This window comes from Onychomys torridus, chromosome X (genome assembly GCF_903995425.1).
Source record: "Onychomys torridus chromosome X, mOncTor1.1, whole genome shotgun sequence".
Classification (NCBI taxonomy): domain Eukaryota; kingdom Metazoa; phylum Chordata; class Mammalia; order Rodentia; family Cricetidae; genus Onychomys; species Onychomys torridus.
In genome coordinates, this window is record NC_050466.1 from 123,018,216 (window position 1) to 123,031,623 (window position 13,408).

The following is a 13,408-nucleotide window of genomic DNA, read 5'->3' on the forward strand; positions in this document are numbered from 1 at the left end:
ATTTCTCTGTGTAGTTTTGCACCTTTCCTGGAACTCACTTTGGAGACCAGGCTGGCCTTAAACTCACAGAGATCCTCCTGCCTCTGCCTCCCGACATTTAAATATTTTTTTAAGTGAAAAAGAACTGAAGCTTAAGAATTTTCTGACACTTGTTGAACATTGCAGTTGTCTCAAGACATTGCAAGACCTAGACAGGGACTTGCTGACCTAGAAAAACAACTTAAGTTAGCGATTCAAGCTGGGAGTTGTGGCGGACCTGTAGTTCCAGCACTAAGCAGGTGAAGCAGGAGAATCAGGAGCTCAATGTCATTCTTAGCTACATATTGAGTTCAAGGCCTGCTGAGATGCAGGAGGTTCTATCTGAAAAAAAAAAATGAAGTAAGCTATCAAGAGGAGTCAAAATTGTCAAAATCCCAGAAAGGAAGTCAATACATACACATAGTTACACATACTCCTTCCCTCCTCTAAGTCTTATTACTAGTATGCTTTTTATTCCTATGAGTTTCCCTATTCTAGGCATTTCATATAAAGGGAATCACACAATATACTACATTTCTGTGCTGGCTTCTTTCATTTGAATTTTTTTTTTTTTTTTTTTTTTTTGGCCAGAGCTGAGGACCAAACCCAGGGCCTTGCGCTTGCTAGGCCAGCGCTCTACCACTGAGCTAAATCCCCAACCCCAAAAATATTTTTTAAAAGATTATCTGTATTGCAGCATTTATCAATACTCTATTCACTTTTAATTTTTTTTAATTTTTTTACTCTAATTAAATAACTTTTTTCATTATTTTACGTACAAACCACAGTTTCCCCTCCATCCTCTCCTCCAAGTGCCCCCCATGCTTCCCACCTACTGCCCTCCCTTTCCACTCCTTGTCTCTCTCCGCTTTCCAAAAGGGGCAGGCCTCCCATGGGCTTGAGCAAAACATGGCACATCAAGTTGAGACAGGACTGAGCTCCTCCCCTTGCTTCTATTCTATCTTATGGATAAACCATGTTTTGATCATTCATATATTAGATGACAGGCTTTTGTTGTTTCCTTCTTGGCAACTATGAGTATGCTGCTGTGAACATTGGTGTATATAAGTTTTTGAATGAACACATTTTTCATTTTATTCGGTACATACCTGGCAGTGGAATTGGAATTGCTTGATCAGAGGTTAGCTTTACATTTAACTCTAGAGGAAATGCCAAACTACTTTCCAAAGCAGCTGCACCATTTTACATTTGTGCCAACAACAACAATAACACACACACACACACACACACACACACACACACACACACACACACACACGGGATTCAATTTCTTCACATCCTGGCAGACACTCGCTACTTTCCCTTTTTGTTTGTTCGCTTTGTATTATAGCTATTCTAGTGTGTTTGTTTGGTTTGCATTTCCCTAATGGCTAATGATGTTGGGTATCTTTTCTTGTGTTTGCTGGCTATTTGTTTATCTTCTTTGGAAGATCCTTTGCCTTTTCATTCTGCTAATGGTGTTGTTTACAGCTCTAAAGGTTTAAATTTGGATGAAGTAGCATTTATCTGTATTGGTTGCTTGTGCTTTTACTGTAATCTGAAAATTCATGTTGTCTAATCTAAGTCATCTCAGATTTACAGGAATCTTTTCTTCTAAGACCTTTACTCTTTTGGTTCTTTTACTTAGATGACTAATCCATTTTCATTTATTCATCTTGTAGGTTGAGTTTTTTTGTGTCTGTGTAGCCCAAGCTCTCACTATGTAGTCCAGAGTGGCCTTGAACTCATCATAATCCTTTCCCCCCCACCTCTCAAGTGCTGGGATTATAGGCACACAGCACCATGCCTACTTTGCATTATTTTTGTATGTTGTAAGGTAGGTTTCTAACTTCATTTCTTGTGCACATGGAGATGAAATTCCCCCAGAACTATTTGTTGAGATTATTCTGTCTTCGCTGAATTATCTTGGAACCTTTGTCAAAAATAAGTTGGCTGTAAATATACAGGTTTATTTCTAGAGGGTTTTTTCCCTAAGTTTGAACATTTGCTGTGCTATTTGCAAGCAAGTATGACCTTGGGCAAATTACTTTTTTGTAATGATGGTACTTCTTTTTTAATAAAACTGTGAAAAAGGTAATTGGTATTGTAATGATGCTTAGATAGTAGTGGAAGTAGGGAAAATGGAGGATAGTTGCAGACATGCTGAAACAGGATTAATGAAAGTTAGAAGCCTTAATAAATGAGAAATGAATAAACAGATGTTTGAGGAACTTGCAAAAATTATTCAGTCCCTCAAATTGGCTAATGGTGTCACTGTGTCTTAATAAAATGAAAGAGAATGGAGGGCCAGGCATGGTAGCACATGCCTACCATCCCATCTCGTCACTTGGGAGACAGAAGTAGGAAGGTTAGTTGGAGGTCAGCCTCAGTCTATTGTCAGTGAACTTAAGTAACCATCTTAACTGATTGCAGTTCTGTAAAAATAATATAAGGGGTAGCTTCTATAAGTAATTTTCTGTACTTTGTCTATCCTTTCTGTTGTATTCTTTTGTTTGCTTGTTCTTGATGTTAGAGTTTACTGTTAAGGACACCCCTGAGAGTCTGTTGAAGGCTATGGACAATCCTCTTTAGATAATAAATACATATGACATGCACACACTCTGCAGACATTTCTAGGAGGTTCAGAAACCCCTAGTTAAAACTCCTAATTTGACCTTATATAAGGCAATTGTGCTCCAGAATGTATTTCCCCAAGCTTAATTTCATAGTGAGGTTCAAGGGTCATATTGATTTGAGAACACATTTTAGAGCTTCAAATGAAATTGAAAAGGTATTTCCCCACAGAGAAGTATTTATACAGCACCCTCTTAAGGCAGAGGAACTGTGGTCCTTTAACTGATTTTCTATAGGTGTCAACATGTAGAAGTGACTTTCAGCATTGCTTCTGACCAACCTAGGTAGTTTTTGACACAGATACTGTGGAATGCTTGAAGCCCTGAAAGGGTTGTAATGGAAGTATAGTGTCAGATGGAGATAGTCCTAGCGGAAGGAGTCAGAGAGGCAGACAGATTCAGAGGGACACAGAGAGCCGAAAATAGAAGCGGAAGCAGGCCATTTAGAGTCCCTCTTGTAAATAGTCAAGATAACTTCAGTGAAGGAGGTAAAAGATGATTAGAGTAAAGGTGTGGGGGAAAAAGCACAGACATTGGCAGGAGACTGCTTTATGCTCTTGGTTTGTATTTCTGGTTGACTTACTAATGACCCTGAGCCTTGTTTTCCTAAGTGTGATGGGTCTAGTAATAATACCATATTCACAGTCTGAAAGAATTTAATGAATAATGTACACAAAATGCTTAACATAGTACTCAGAACACAGTTAAATAAATAATCAATACTATATACCTTCTTACTTTTGGTTTGAGTAATACTTTATTAGCCATTATTGATTACCTATTTTGTGCCAGTCACTATGCTATGAATAAAAATATGAAATTGTTGATGTTCTCCAGGAGAGGAGGGAGTTAGTTGGAAATATAGATATGTTAATGAAAATGTTCTAGAGGCCCCCAGTATTTGAAATAATAAACACTTTCTAGGCTTGCAAGAACATTAATCATTTAGGAAAATTTGAAAGAGGAAATGATTGCTTTTTTTTTTTTTTTTTTTTTTTTTTTTTGCAATGATGGTCAGAGAGTGTAAGTTCATTTGTGGCCATGTTCAATTTGAGCATCTAAGGGGTATCAGGTAAAATTATCCAAGGAAATAATCTTACCTTGTGTGGAAGTTGTAATCTTTCTTCTCTAAAGGCATCCAATTATTAGATTTCTATATAGACATATGTGTGAATATATGTCTAAGTATCTGAAAATTGTAAAATGAAAATATCACATCTTTTTTTTAAGTGTAGCTAAACAAACCTTTGAACCTATTAAACTAACTGGGAGTGTCTGCCTTATAAGAAAACCCTTCCCATTTACAGCCCAATTTACTGTAAGAGATTCTATTAAATAGATGGTCAGTTCAGTGCATTGAACAGGTTTGATTTAGAAACATCTTTTGTGTATACAGTTATTGTACTTAAGTGCTAGATATAATTGTACACAGTATTTGTGATTCCTGTCAGAGGACTATGCACATATCACTAATCAGTGACAAAATTTGAACAAACACGAGTGCAAGAATCAAAAAAAGTGACAAATTGGTGTAGTTCTGTCAGTTGGGAGATTTCTTTTTCTCTCTGGTCCACACTAAAAAGAAAGTTACCACATCTGAAGATTTCTGGCTGTTCAACTTGTCTGTTTCCATCTAGATCTTGATTTGCATCTGATCATGCTTTAATAAGCATGAAAACACACATGGAAGATGAGCTTTGCAATAGGAAAAAATAGTTAACAATAAAACCAAACCAAAGCCATCGTTGATAGAAGTTCTTCCTAAGTCTACGGTTGAAAATTTTCACTACTCAACTTGAGGAAATTAAAGAGTTTCTGAAGGTGAGGGTTTGAGAAAGTAAAAGAGAAAACTATCATCTTTTGTCTCTAATGACTCAATTTACTTAGAAATAGGCTAAAACAAGTATCTATGTGTGGTAATATGAAGTGATTCAAGTTCACACTCTGAAGAAAAATATATTATCCTGAAATCTGCAAGCTGCATTTCCCCAAAGCTGTCTGCTTTTTTTTTTTCATGTATACACTTAGAATGGAATCATTTCAGGAAGGAGAGAGCGAGTTTGAAATATAGCCTTGTTTTCCTTCCACTGGATGTAAAATAGGAGCAGCCCTTATATCTTGCCTTGACGTGAAATAGAGAGCAATATTGGAGAATAGGGATTGAGAAATTTGTAGGGCCTCCAACTCATCACAGTCTCAGAGAAGAGATGTCAGTGGAGAATTTAGGAGAGAATGATCCATGCCAATTGTGTGAGCCGGAATGTTAATGTTAATCAGGAAGCCAAGACACAGAGGTGGCCACTTGCTTCTATTTATTAGCGAAGGAAAAAAAAATAACCTCAAGCAAGTGTCTAAAACAAGATTTGAAGGAGAGTGGGGGTGCAGAAAGCCTTCTTGATTAATTTCCCAGCAATTCCTATTGCTTAAGCATCCCTGGGGAGTCTATCAGGCCGAAAGTCTCCATTGGTTACAATATAATTATTCTACAACCACTTTTCCTTTGGAAATGCTTAATGACTCTTACTTTGTATTACTTGCAGGTGAAAGCCCAGCCTCTGCGGTTCTTAATGCCTCAGCAGGATTATTTTCACTAAAGATGGAAACACTGGAGTCTGAATTGACCTGTCCAATCTGCCTCGAGTTGTTTGAAGACCCCCTTCTGCTCCCTTGTGCTCATAGCCTGTGTTTCAGCTGTGCCCATCGCATCTTGGTCTCAAGCTGCAGTTCCGGTGAATCCATTGAACCCATTACTGCTTTTCAGTGTCCTACATGCAGGTATGTTATCTCGCTGAATCACCGGGGCCTGGATGGCCTCAAGAGGAATGTGACCCTGCAGAACATTATTGATCGCTTCCAGAAGGCTTCAGTCAGTGGGCCCAATTCTCCAAGTGAGAGCCGTCGGGAGAGGACTTACAGGCCAAGCTCCGCCATGTCTAGTGAGAGAATTGCTTGCCAATTCTGTGAGCAGGACCCTCCGAGAGATGCTGTGAAGACATGCATCACCTGTGAGGTCTCCTACTGTGATCGTTGCCTTCGGGCCACACACCCTAACAAGAAACCTTTCACCAGCCATCGCCTGGTGGAACCAGTTTCAGACACACATCTTCGAGGGATTACCTGCCTGGACCATGAGAATGAGAAAGTGAACATGTACTGTGTATCTGATGACCAATTGATCTGTGCCTTATGCAAACTGGTGGGTCGTCACCGAGACCATCAGGTCGCTTCCCTGAATGATCGATTTGAGAAACTAAAGGTAAGCAATATCCTCGCCACAATTTCGATTTAATACATAGTTGTACATTTAGCAAGAGCCCCAATAAACTTAAATAGGATAAGTATGTTAACTTCAAGTTGTTTTCATGGGGAATAACCTATTCACTGCAAGTTTTCACTGGCACTCATCTTTTGCATAAGCCTGATTGCATTTATGTATTTCTGTGCAATTCTGGGAAAGTAAGCCTGTTGTCCACTTCACCAGGGTAACAGCAGTCTCTCTTCTCTGGGACACATTGCACATCACAGATCTTTGCTTTGATCTTTCTACCTCTTCTTTTCAGTATGTGAGTACCTGTGTAGGTGTACTGCAATTAGCATATGTGCTAATTTGCATACGTTTGGGTGGGTCTCTGTGGAGGTGTGGGTGGAAGTGTCTGAGTGTATCTAGGTGGATGAGAGATTTGTGGAGGACATTAGTACATGTGTTAGCAAGGACTGAGGATGTGGCTTGGTAAAGTGCTTGCCTAGCAAGTGCCAAGTCCCTGGGTTCTATTTCTGGCTCTGCAAAACAACAAAAAATGCCTAGTCAGTATAGCAAAGAAAAGAATACTTGGCATTAACCATTGCAAATTGCCTTTGAACACATAACTTAGAGCTAATTTTTATACCAACATATTACCAAGTCAGGAGTTGTGGTCAAACATCTGAACTAAAAATTTAAACTGAAAGTAATGACTGTTAACTTGGTATTTGCTCTTGTGCCCATGTTTGTTATTATAGGCGTAGGCTAAAATACTCGTTTGCAGTCTCCATCTTAGAAGTGCCAAGTCTTTGACTAGTGTTCACAATAACATTTGTTTTCAAGTCTGAGTGCCGAGTTTTAAAAGTCCTCTTACCTCACCTTGATGTTCACAAATGTCAGCTCTAGCAAACTTGTAGCAGGAATTTTAAAAGGTCTTATTAATAAAAACAAACCTGGATCTGGGTATAGGGGTGAATGCTGGAAGATCCAAGAAGCAGAACAAGCCACAGCTTCCTCATCTAGACAATTCCTCAGCTGATCCTGTTTCCTCAGACTGGAAGCTTCTGTGTCCTCATCTCAGTTGAACTGTGCTGCTCAAAAGCCTGAAAGCTTAACCATTCTTGTTCTTGGTCCTCACGCCTCATATACCTTTCTGCTTTCTGCCATTACTTCCTGGGATTAAAGGAGTGAGTCACCATTCCTGGCTGTTTCCAGTGTGGCCTTGAACTCACAGAGATCCACCTGGATCTTTGTCTCCCAAGTGATAGGATTAAAGGCATGTGTGCCACCATTTTCTGGTCTCTGTATCTAGTGGCTGTTCTGTTCTCTGACCCCAGATAAGTTTATTAGGGTGCTTAATATTTTGGGGGAACATAATATCACCACACAAACTGTTCTATTTCTATTATCTTCCTGATGTGTGGTATAATTTTTCTCAAGAAGGAAGCCACTTAACATAGATTCCAGACAAAATAAAATGTTTAGTGCTTACTTTGGCAGCACATATACTAAAATTGGAATGAAATAGAGAAGATTGGTTAGCATGTCCTGGCACAAGGATGATGTGAAGTATTCCATATCTTTCCGTGATTGGAATATATGTTGTATGGAAAAAAATTATTTTCAGTTAAAAAAGCTTAAATTTGGTAATGTCTAAGGACTTCCAGAGGACTAAAACCTGTAGTGTACATTAGATGCTATTACATAAAAAAACAAGTGTATAATTCCCTGCAATTGCTATATAATTAAAAACAATTGCTATTTCTTCAATGAATATTATATTATCACAATTGAATTATAAAGTAAAATGAAATCTAACAAAAATAAAATGTTTAAATTAATAGCAAGATTCAATAGCCAAGCTAGAAGAAAGGCCCAGATTCCATGCAAGCAAGGCAAAAAAAAAGCAATGGAAGTTTTCTGTCATAATCTGGTGAACTTATTATTCAAATTTACATTAAAGGAGGTGTTGATAAAGGCAACCATACTCAAAATGTGATACGTTTTCTTGTCTGTAATTTACTGCACACATACTTAGAGTGTTACACTCTAAGAATTGGTTTGTGCCTCTTTGATAATTATTTGATTCCAATACATAACTTATTCTCTTTTTAGTTAAGAGCAACTGTATGCCTAATGTGTATAAGAATCAATCTCAATCTTTTGATTTCAGTTGGTGAAACTTTCATTCTTGTAGGGCTGCTGAGAGGAATGTTATTGGCTGAAATTCTTAGAGTCAGCAAATTGTTGGGCCATGGACCTGATCTAGTCAAAGCCTTACACTTGGAAGTTTCATGACCCAAGACTCTGTTACACAAAGTGATGTGGTTAATGTTAGCAGACCTGTTTAGTAATTGGGCTGGAACTGAAAACCAGTCTCCAGGCAGAGTCAACTATCTATTTTTTCCTCTGTTGTCTGCTGTTACACTGCTGTTTCCCCTCTGAAATATGACTTCAAACTGTAATCTGTGCTCCCAAAATTGCTCATTCCATAGGTCACAATACACAATTAGCAGCATCAGGAAAAGGACACAATTACTTAATGTTCAGCTTCACAATGGCAAAAGATGGGGGTGGGTTGTAAGAAGAGTGGGAGATATGGAGAGGATGGAGCAATCACTGCCAAATATTGTCGGGTGTTAGGATCATAATAAAGCATTGGCCTTGAAAAATATTCCGGACAGAAATACCGGCATCCATATGTACTTCTGAGATAACAAAGAGACTGAGTAGAGTAAGCCTGTATCTACAGGACACTGGCTTCTTGAAAATAGCTGAAAACACGGGGTGATTGAGCAGGCATTTGACAACATGCAGCTATAGTCCCCGTCTCCAGGGTTGGGTAAACACAAGTGTATTTTATAAAAAGATGCCTTAGCCTGTGACTCATCAGTAATTTTTTGAGAAAGAGTGGCTGTATTTTTTGACAGTTTCCCTTTAATTTTTAGGAAATGTGCAGAAAAGTCTGCTTATAAATTAAGTGGAAACTATTTTTGCTCATTTTTGGATAGAGACTGGAAACATCTGAATCATTCCCAACTGTGTGGTTTGTTATATTGTCTGGAACATCTAGGGCTTTGGAAAGGAGAAGGAGGTGCTATGCGTGTGTGTGTGTGTGTACAAGAGAAGGGGTGAGGGAAGAAGGGAAACTCACGGAGAAACAGAGAGAGGCAGAGATGGGGGTAGGGGGACTTGGAGAATTTACTCCATCCAGTGCTAAGTGGGAAAAGATATTAATTCTTCACATTCAACAGAGAAGAAGCCTGACTTTTAATGTCATATGTAATATTTTGTTTGAATTTAAAATTAGAAAGCATTTACGATTATTCACTTGATTCCTTTCTAAGGAGACTAGAGATAGCCAAGTAGCTGGCAAAGGCTGTGTGGGAGATGGCCTAAGAACATTCCCCTGGTCCTGAGAGGAACAGAAAGTTCTGTCAGAAAAGGGCAAGAATAATCATGAATACTCTACATACACACTAACTCATAACACACACACACACACACACACACACACACACACACACACACACACACCACAAAGTTGACTTGTGGTCAATAACTGACATAATGTTTATTTTTATTTTTGACTCTGGGGCTTCACTTTTGACCTTTATAACTACCTTTTATGTACAACCTCCGTGATGAGGATTAGTGACCTGTAATGCTCTTCAACAAAAAGCAGGCAAACCATATGGTACAGAAGAAAGGTCAGAGTAATCAGAAGCTAGCTTGCTTTTTGAACATGTCCTCAAAATGGAGTTGAGGACTTGGGGGGTACTTATATAATGTTTTATGATTTTATTTGTTTAGTCTGCTTGTAGGGTTGAGATTCAGGACACACAACCTTTAGAAGACTACCAGTGGTTTAATTAATTCAAACAGTACTTGTGGTCCTGACAGTTACACATAACTTAGTTCATGATACATGCTATAATTTATAAAACTGCCTCACATTTCAGAACTTCCATTCATAAACTGTTCCCACCTTATAAAAGATTGATATTATTATATTATCTAATGTTGGGTTTATATGGAGAGGCCAATTTCAGTGGCTCTCTCTTGCTTTTTATCAATTGCTGCTGATTTACATTTTCCCCTCACAACTCTCAAATTTGCTAGTTTCATCTACTCAGATGAGCGTCTTAACGGTGTACTAAACATGCATCCCCTCTTTTTTCTTACTGCTTTCACTAGTGTTCTTCTCTTGGCCTGCTTAGGAACTCTGCTGGTTTATCAAAGCTCAAGCCAAACTCCACAAGTCTGCTCCAACATACTACAGAAACATCATAATTCTTTGAGGCCAGATACAAAGTCTTTGTTTCTTCGGTATCCTCCTTAGTGTCCACCCAGCACATGTACATAATATCTCCTTAAGTAATCCAAATAAATTATGCCTTCATAACGACATTGGGTTTTTTTTTTTTCTATTTCAGGTTTTTTGTTTTTTTTTTTTTTTGTTGTTGTTGTTTTGAGGCAAGGTTTTGTTATGTAACACAGGCTGACCTTGAATTCATGATCTTCCTGAATCTGCTTCCTGGTGCTAGGACTATAGGTGAGAGCCACCATACCATGGATTATAGTTATTTTGTAGGACGTATACTAGTGCCCATAGCTTGATTTGGTTCTTATTTTATTAGACACAAATCAGTTTTGCTATTAGGAATATCTTGGAAATCTGAAAATGCCTTCTGTGAGCTACTGACAATTTTCAAACCCAGAGCGTGAGCAAAAGTATAGCATGTCCTTAATTTTAAGTGCCTATTCATTTTGATTACTGGATTTTCCAACTGCCTAACCCTATGGTGACATCTGTATAAATCAGATGTGATTATTATAATTCTCTTTGAGAGTGATGTCTTCACATTTCCATGCCCACAGCCTGCCAAAAATATAGCTGATGAAAACCAGGGGGATAGAGGAATTTCCTGAAGAGGATAAACAAGCACATTTTCTTTTTCTCCTTTCACTTCCTCTGATTCATCACTACAAATAATTCTTAAATAAAGCTACATTTACATATCAAGAGTCTTGTTGTTATAGTATATTACCTGGAATTAGAGTAAGCTTCTTCCATGAGGAAGTAAAATACACACACACACACACACACACACACACACACACACACACACACACGAGAATAGAGGTTGAGACAGAGCTAAAGATTCCCAGACAAAGAGAACGGAGATACAAGACTTGGAGAATGTTCAAAGGAAAGCTACAGTAAGAGTTAAAAGTTTGAAAAATAAGATATTCTAAAATCTTGTCACCTTGATTATTGTCCTTTTTCCTACTCAGACACTCTACCATCCTCTCACCTATTCTCATTCCACCACCTTACCCCTGTCAATTGTCTGTGCACTCACTTGACACCCACTTCTATTGGCTAAGACAGATACCCTCACAACTATGTACCAGTGAGCATTTGATTATAGTTGAACCAATATGAGCATGAATATAAACATGAGAAGATACATATCTTTATGAGAGACTGGGTTGGGAAGAGGGTATATTTGCATAAATATGTATGCATCATCATCTGTGAGTATGTGCATTCTTGCATGAATTGGTGACTGAGAATGGCTCTGTGGCATTGTACTAGTGTGTCTATAAATATGTGTCACTGTATGTGAAGCTGAGAGAATGTCTGTGATATCTACTGGTAAGTTGGGCAGGTGGGGATCATGAGTATAAGACACACTTTCTGTAGACATCTTAGGCAGATTCTCTAAAAAATCTATGACATTGTATAAGTGTGTCTATAAATATGTGTCACTGTATGTGACTAGAGAGATTGTCTGTGATATCTACTGGTAAGCTGCGCAGGTGGGGATCATGAGTATAAGGCAGACTTTCTGTAGACACCTTAGGTGGATTCTCTAAAGAATGTATCCTAAGACTAAGGGTAACTCTAATAAATGAGCCAGACATCTATGCTCAATTAGAAAACTTTAGTAGAGGCCAGGGTGGATTATTATAGATGAAGGTAGAGGAAAAACTTGTTTCTATATCTTGCTCACTTGAGTCTAGAATCACAATAGTTAAATATAACAAGAAAACCAGCATTCAATTTGATACATTATCTACCAGACTTAAAGAAAAAAGAAAAAACTGAGTTGGGATTTGTGCTTTCTGAGGTATGGTGATGATTGGGATGGATGTGTGTGGATAGGAAGGCTAATACCTGTAAACTCAAGATTGTAAAGTTACTATTGCTTATAAAGCTGGCTTATCTCTTGTCTTTTAACTGTTCAAGACTTCTCCCCCATTATCTGTGGGTATAAGTCCAAACAGGCCTGGTGTCGGATGCCTACAATCTTAGTACTTGGGAGGTAAAGAAAGGAGGATCAGGAGTTCAAGGTCATTCTTGGTTCATAGTGAGTTTGAGTACACTCTAGACTACATGAGAATGTGTCTCAAAAAAAAAAAAAAGCACAGAAAAACAAACAGGCAAGGGCATGTTAGCACATGCCTGTAATTTCAGCACTTGGGAGGAGCAGGTGGGAGGGTCACTGCAAGTTTAAGGTCTGCCTGATCTATAGAGTGAGTTCTGGACCAGCCAGGTCTACATATCAAGACTGTTCTCAAAAATAAGAAAACAGAACATGATTCTAAAACAAAACAAGAAAATCAGAATAACTCTGCAAATGGCCTATGTGGGTGTTTGAGTAAATGTATTTTAATTTCATCTCTACTAAAACTGCTTTCTAAGGCTCATCTGAATCCTTGTTTTTTTCCTTCCAAGATTTCATCGATTTCTCTCCCTCTGCACTCATGTAGTATTAATGGGACCCTGTGCTGGAAGATATTTTCTGTTGTCCCTCTGCTTTAAGAGCAAGTTTATCAACTAGAAACTCCAATTATTTGTGTTCTCACCTTTCTATTTTGAGATCATTTTGTCCCAGGTCTTTTAGTCACCAGTGTCTGAGCTAAATCACTACTTTAAGGATACTTCCAAAAATGATGGATGATTCCGATTACTCTTGGGTTGGTGAGAATCTTGTCTGTTACTGTTGGACAAAGGAACTGATTACATAAACACAAAACATGTAAGGAGAAATTAAGGAAACAAGAATTACTGAAGTTAAAGGAGTGATGTTTGAAGATGAAACTCTGGTAATGTGTCTTAAGTTCATGAACACTTGATGTAATGAGATCACACCTTTGTTCTTTGTCTTACCTGAAGATAGAAGAACCATTAACAAACTGTAGCATCAGGGATTTGGGATCAAGACTCCTTCATTCACTTAAGAGACAGTGACTACTTACTTTGTTTATTGAACATTTTGGGCATTGTAGCAGGAGCAGGACTTACAAGAAATAAGACACAGTCTTTGCTACAGTGGGGCTTTGAGCTTAGTAAGGAAGACAGACACAGTAATTGAAAAATCCAATTCAGTTTGATTGGTAGCACGATGGAAATTTGCACAGGATACTCTGAAGCCCAGAGTTTAGGTCAGGGAAAAGATGTTATCAGGTTCAGAACTGGCAATTGGAGAGGGATTTGTGATCAAAG

General features: G+C 38.2%; 1 protein-coding gene and 1 pseudogene across 5 annotated transcripts in view; both read left to right on the plus strand.

Annotated features, from left to right (window-relative positions):
* Nucleotides 1–13,408, plus strand: part of Mid2 (midline 2) — a 110,423-nt gene that overhangs the window by 8,090 nt on the left and 88,925 nt on the right. For 4 of the 5 annotated variants that reach the window (XM_036174874.1, XM_036174875.1, XM_036174871.1 and 1 more), the window contains exon 2: nt 5,192–5,907. In XM_036174874.1, coding sequence (XP_036030767.1) covers nt 5,248–5,907 — 660 coding nt within the window. In that variant the 5' untranslated portion in view covers nt 5,192–5,247. Of the gene's footprint in view, nt 1–4,195; nt 4,473–5,191; nt 5,908–13,408 lie in introns of those variants that run through there. The other variant, XM_036174872.1, reaches the window with a different exon arrangement.
* LOC118574872 lies at nt 7,377–7,476 on the plus strand (annotated as a pseudogene).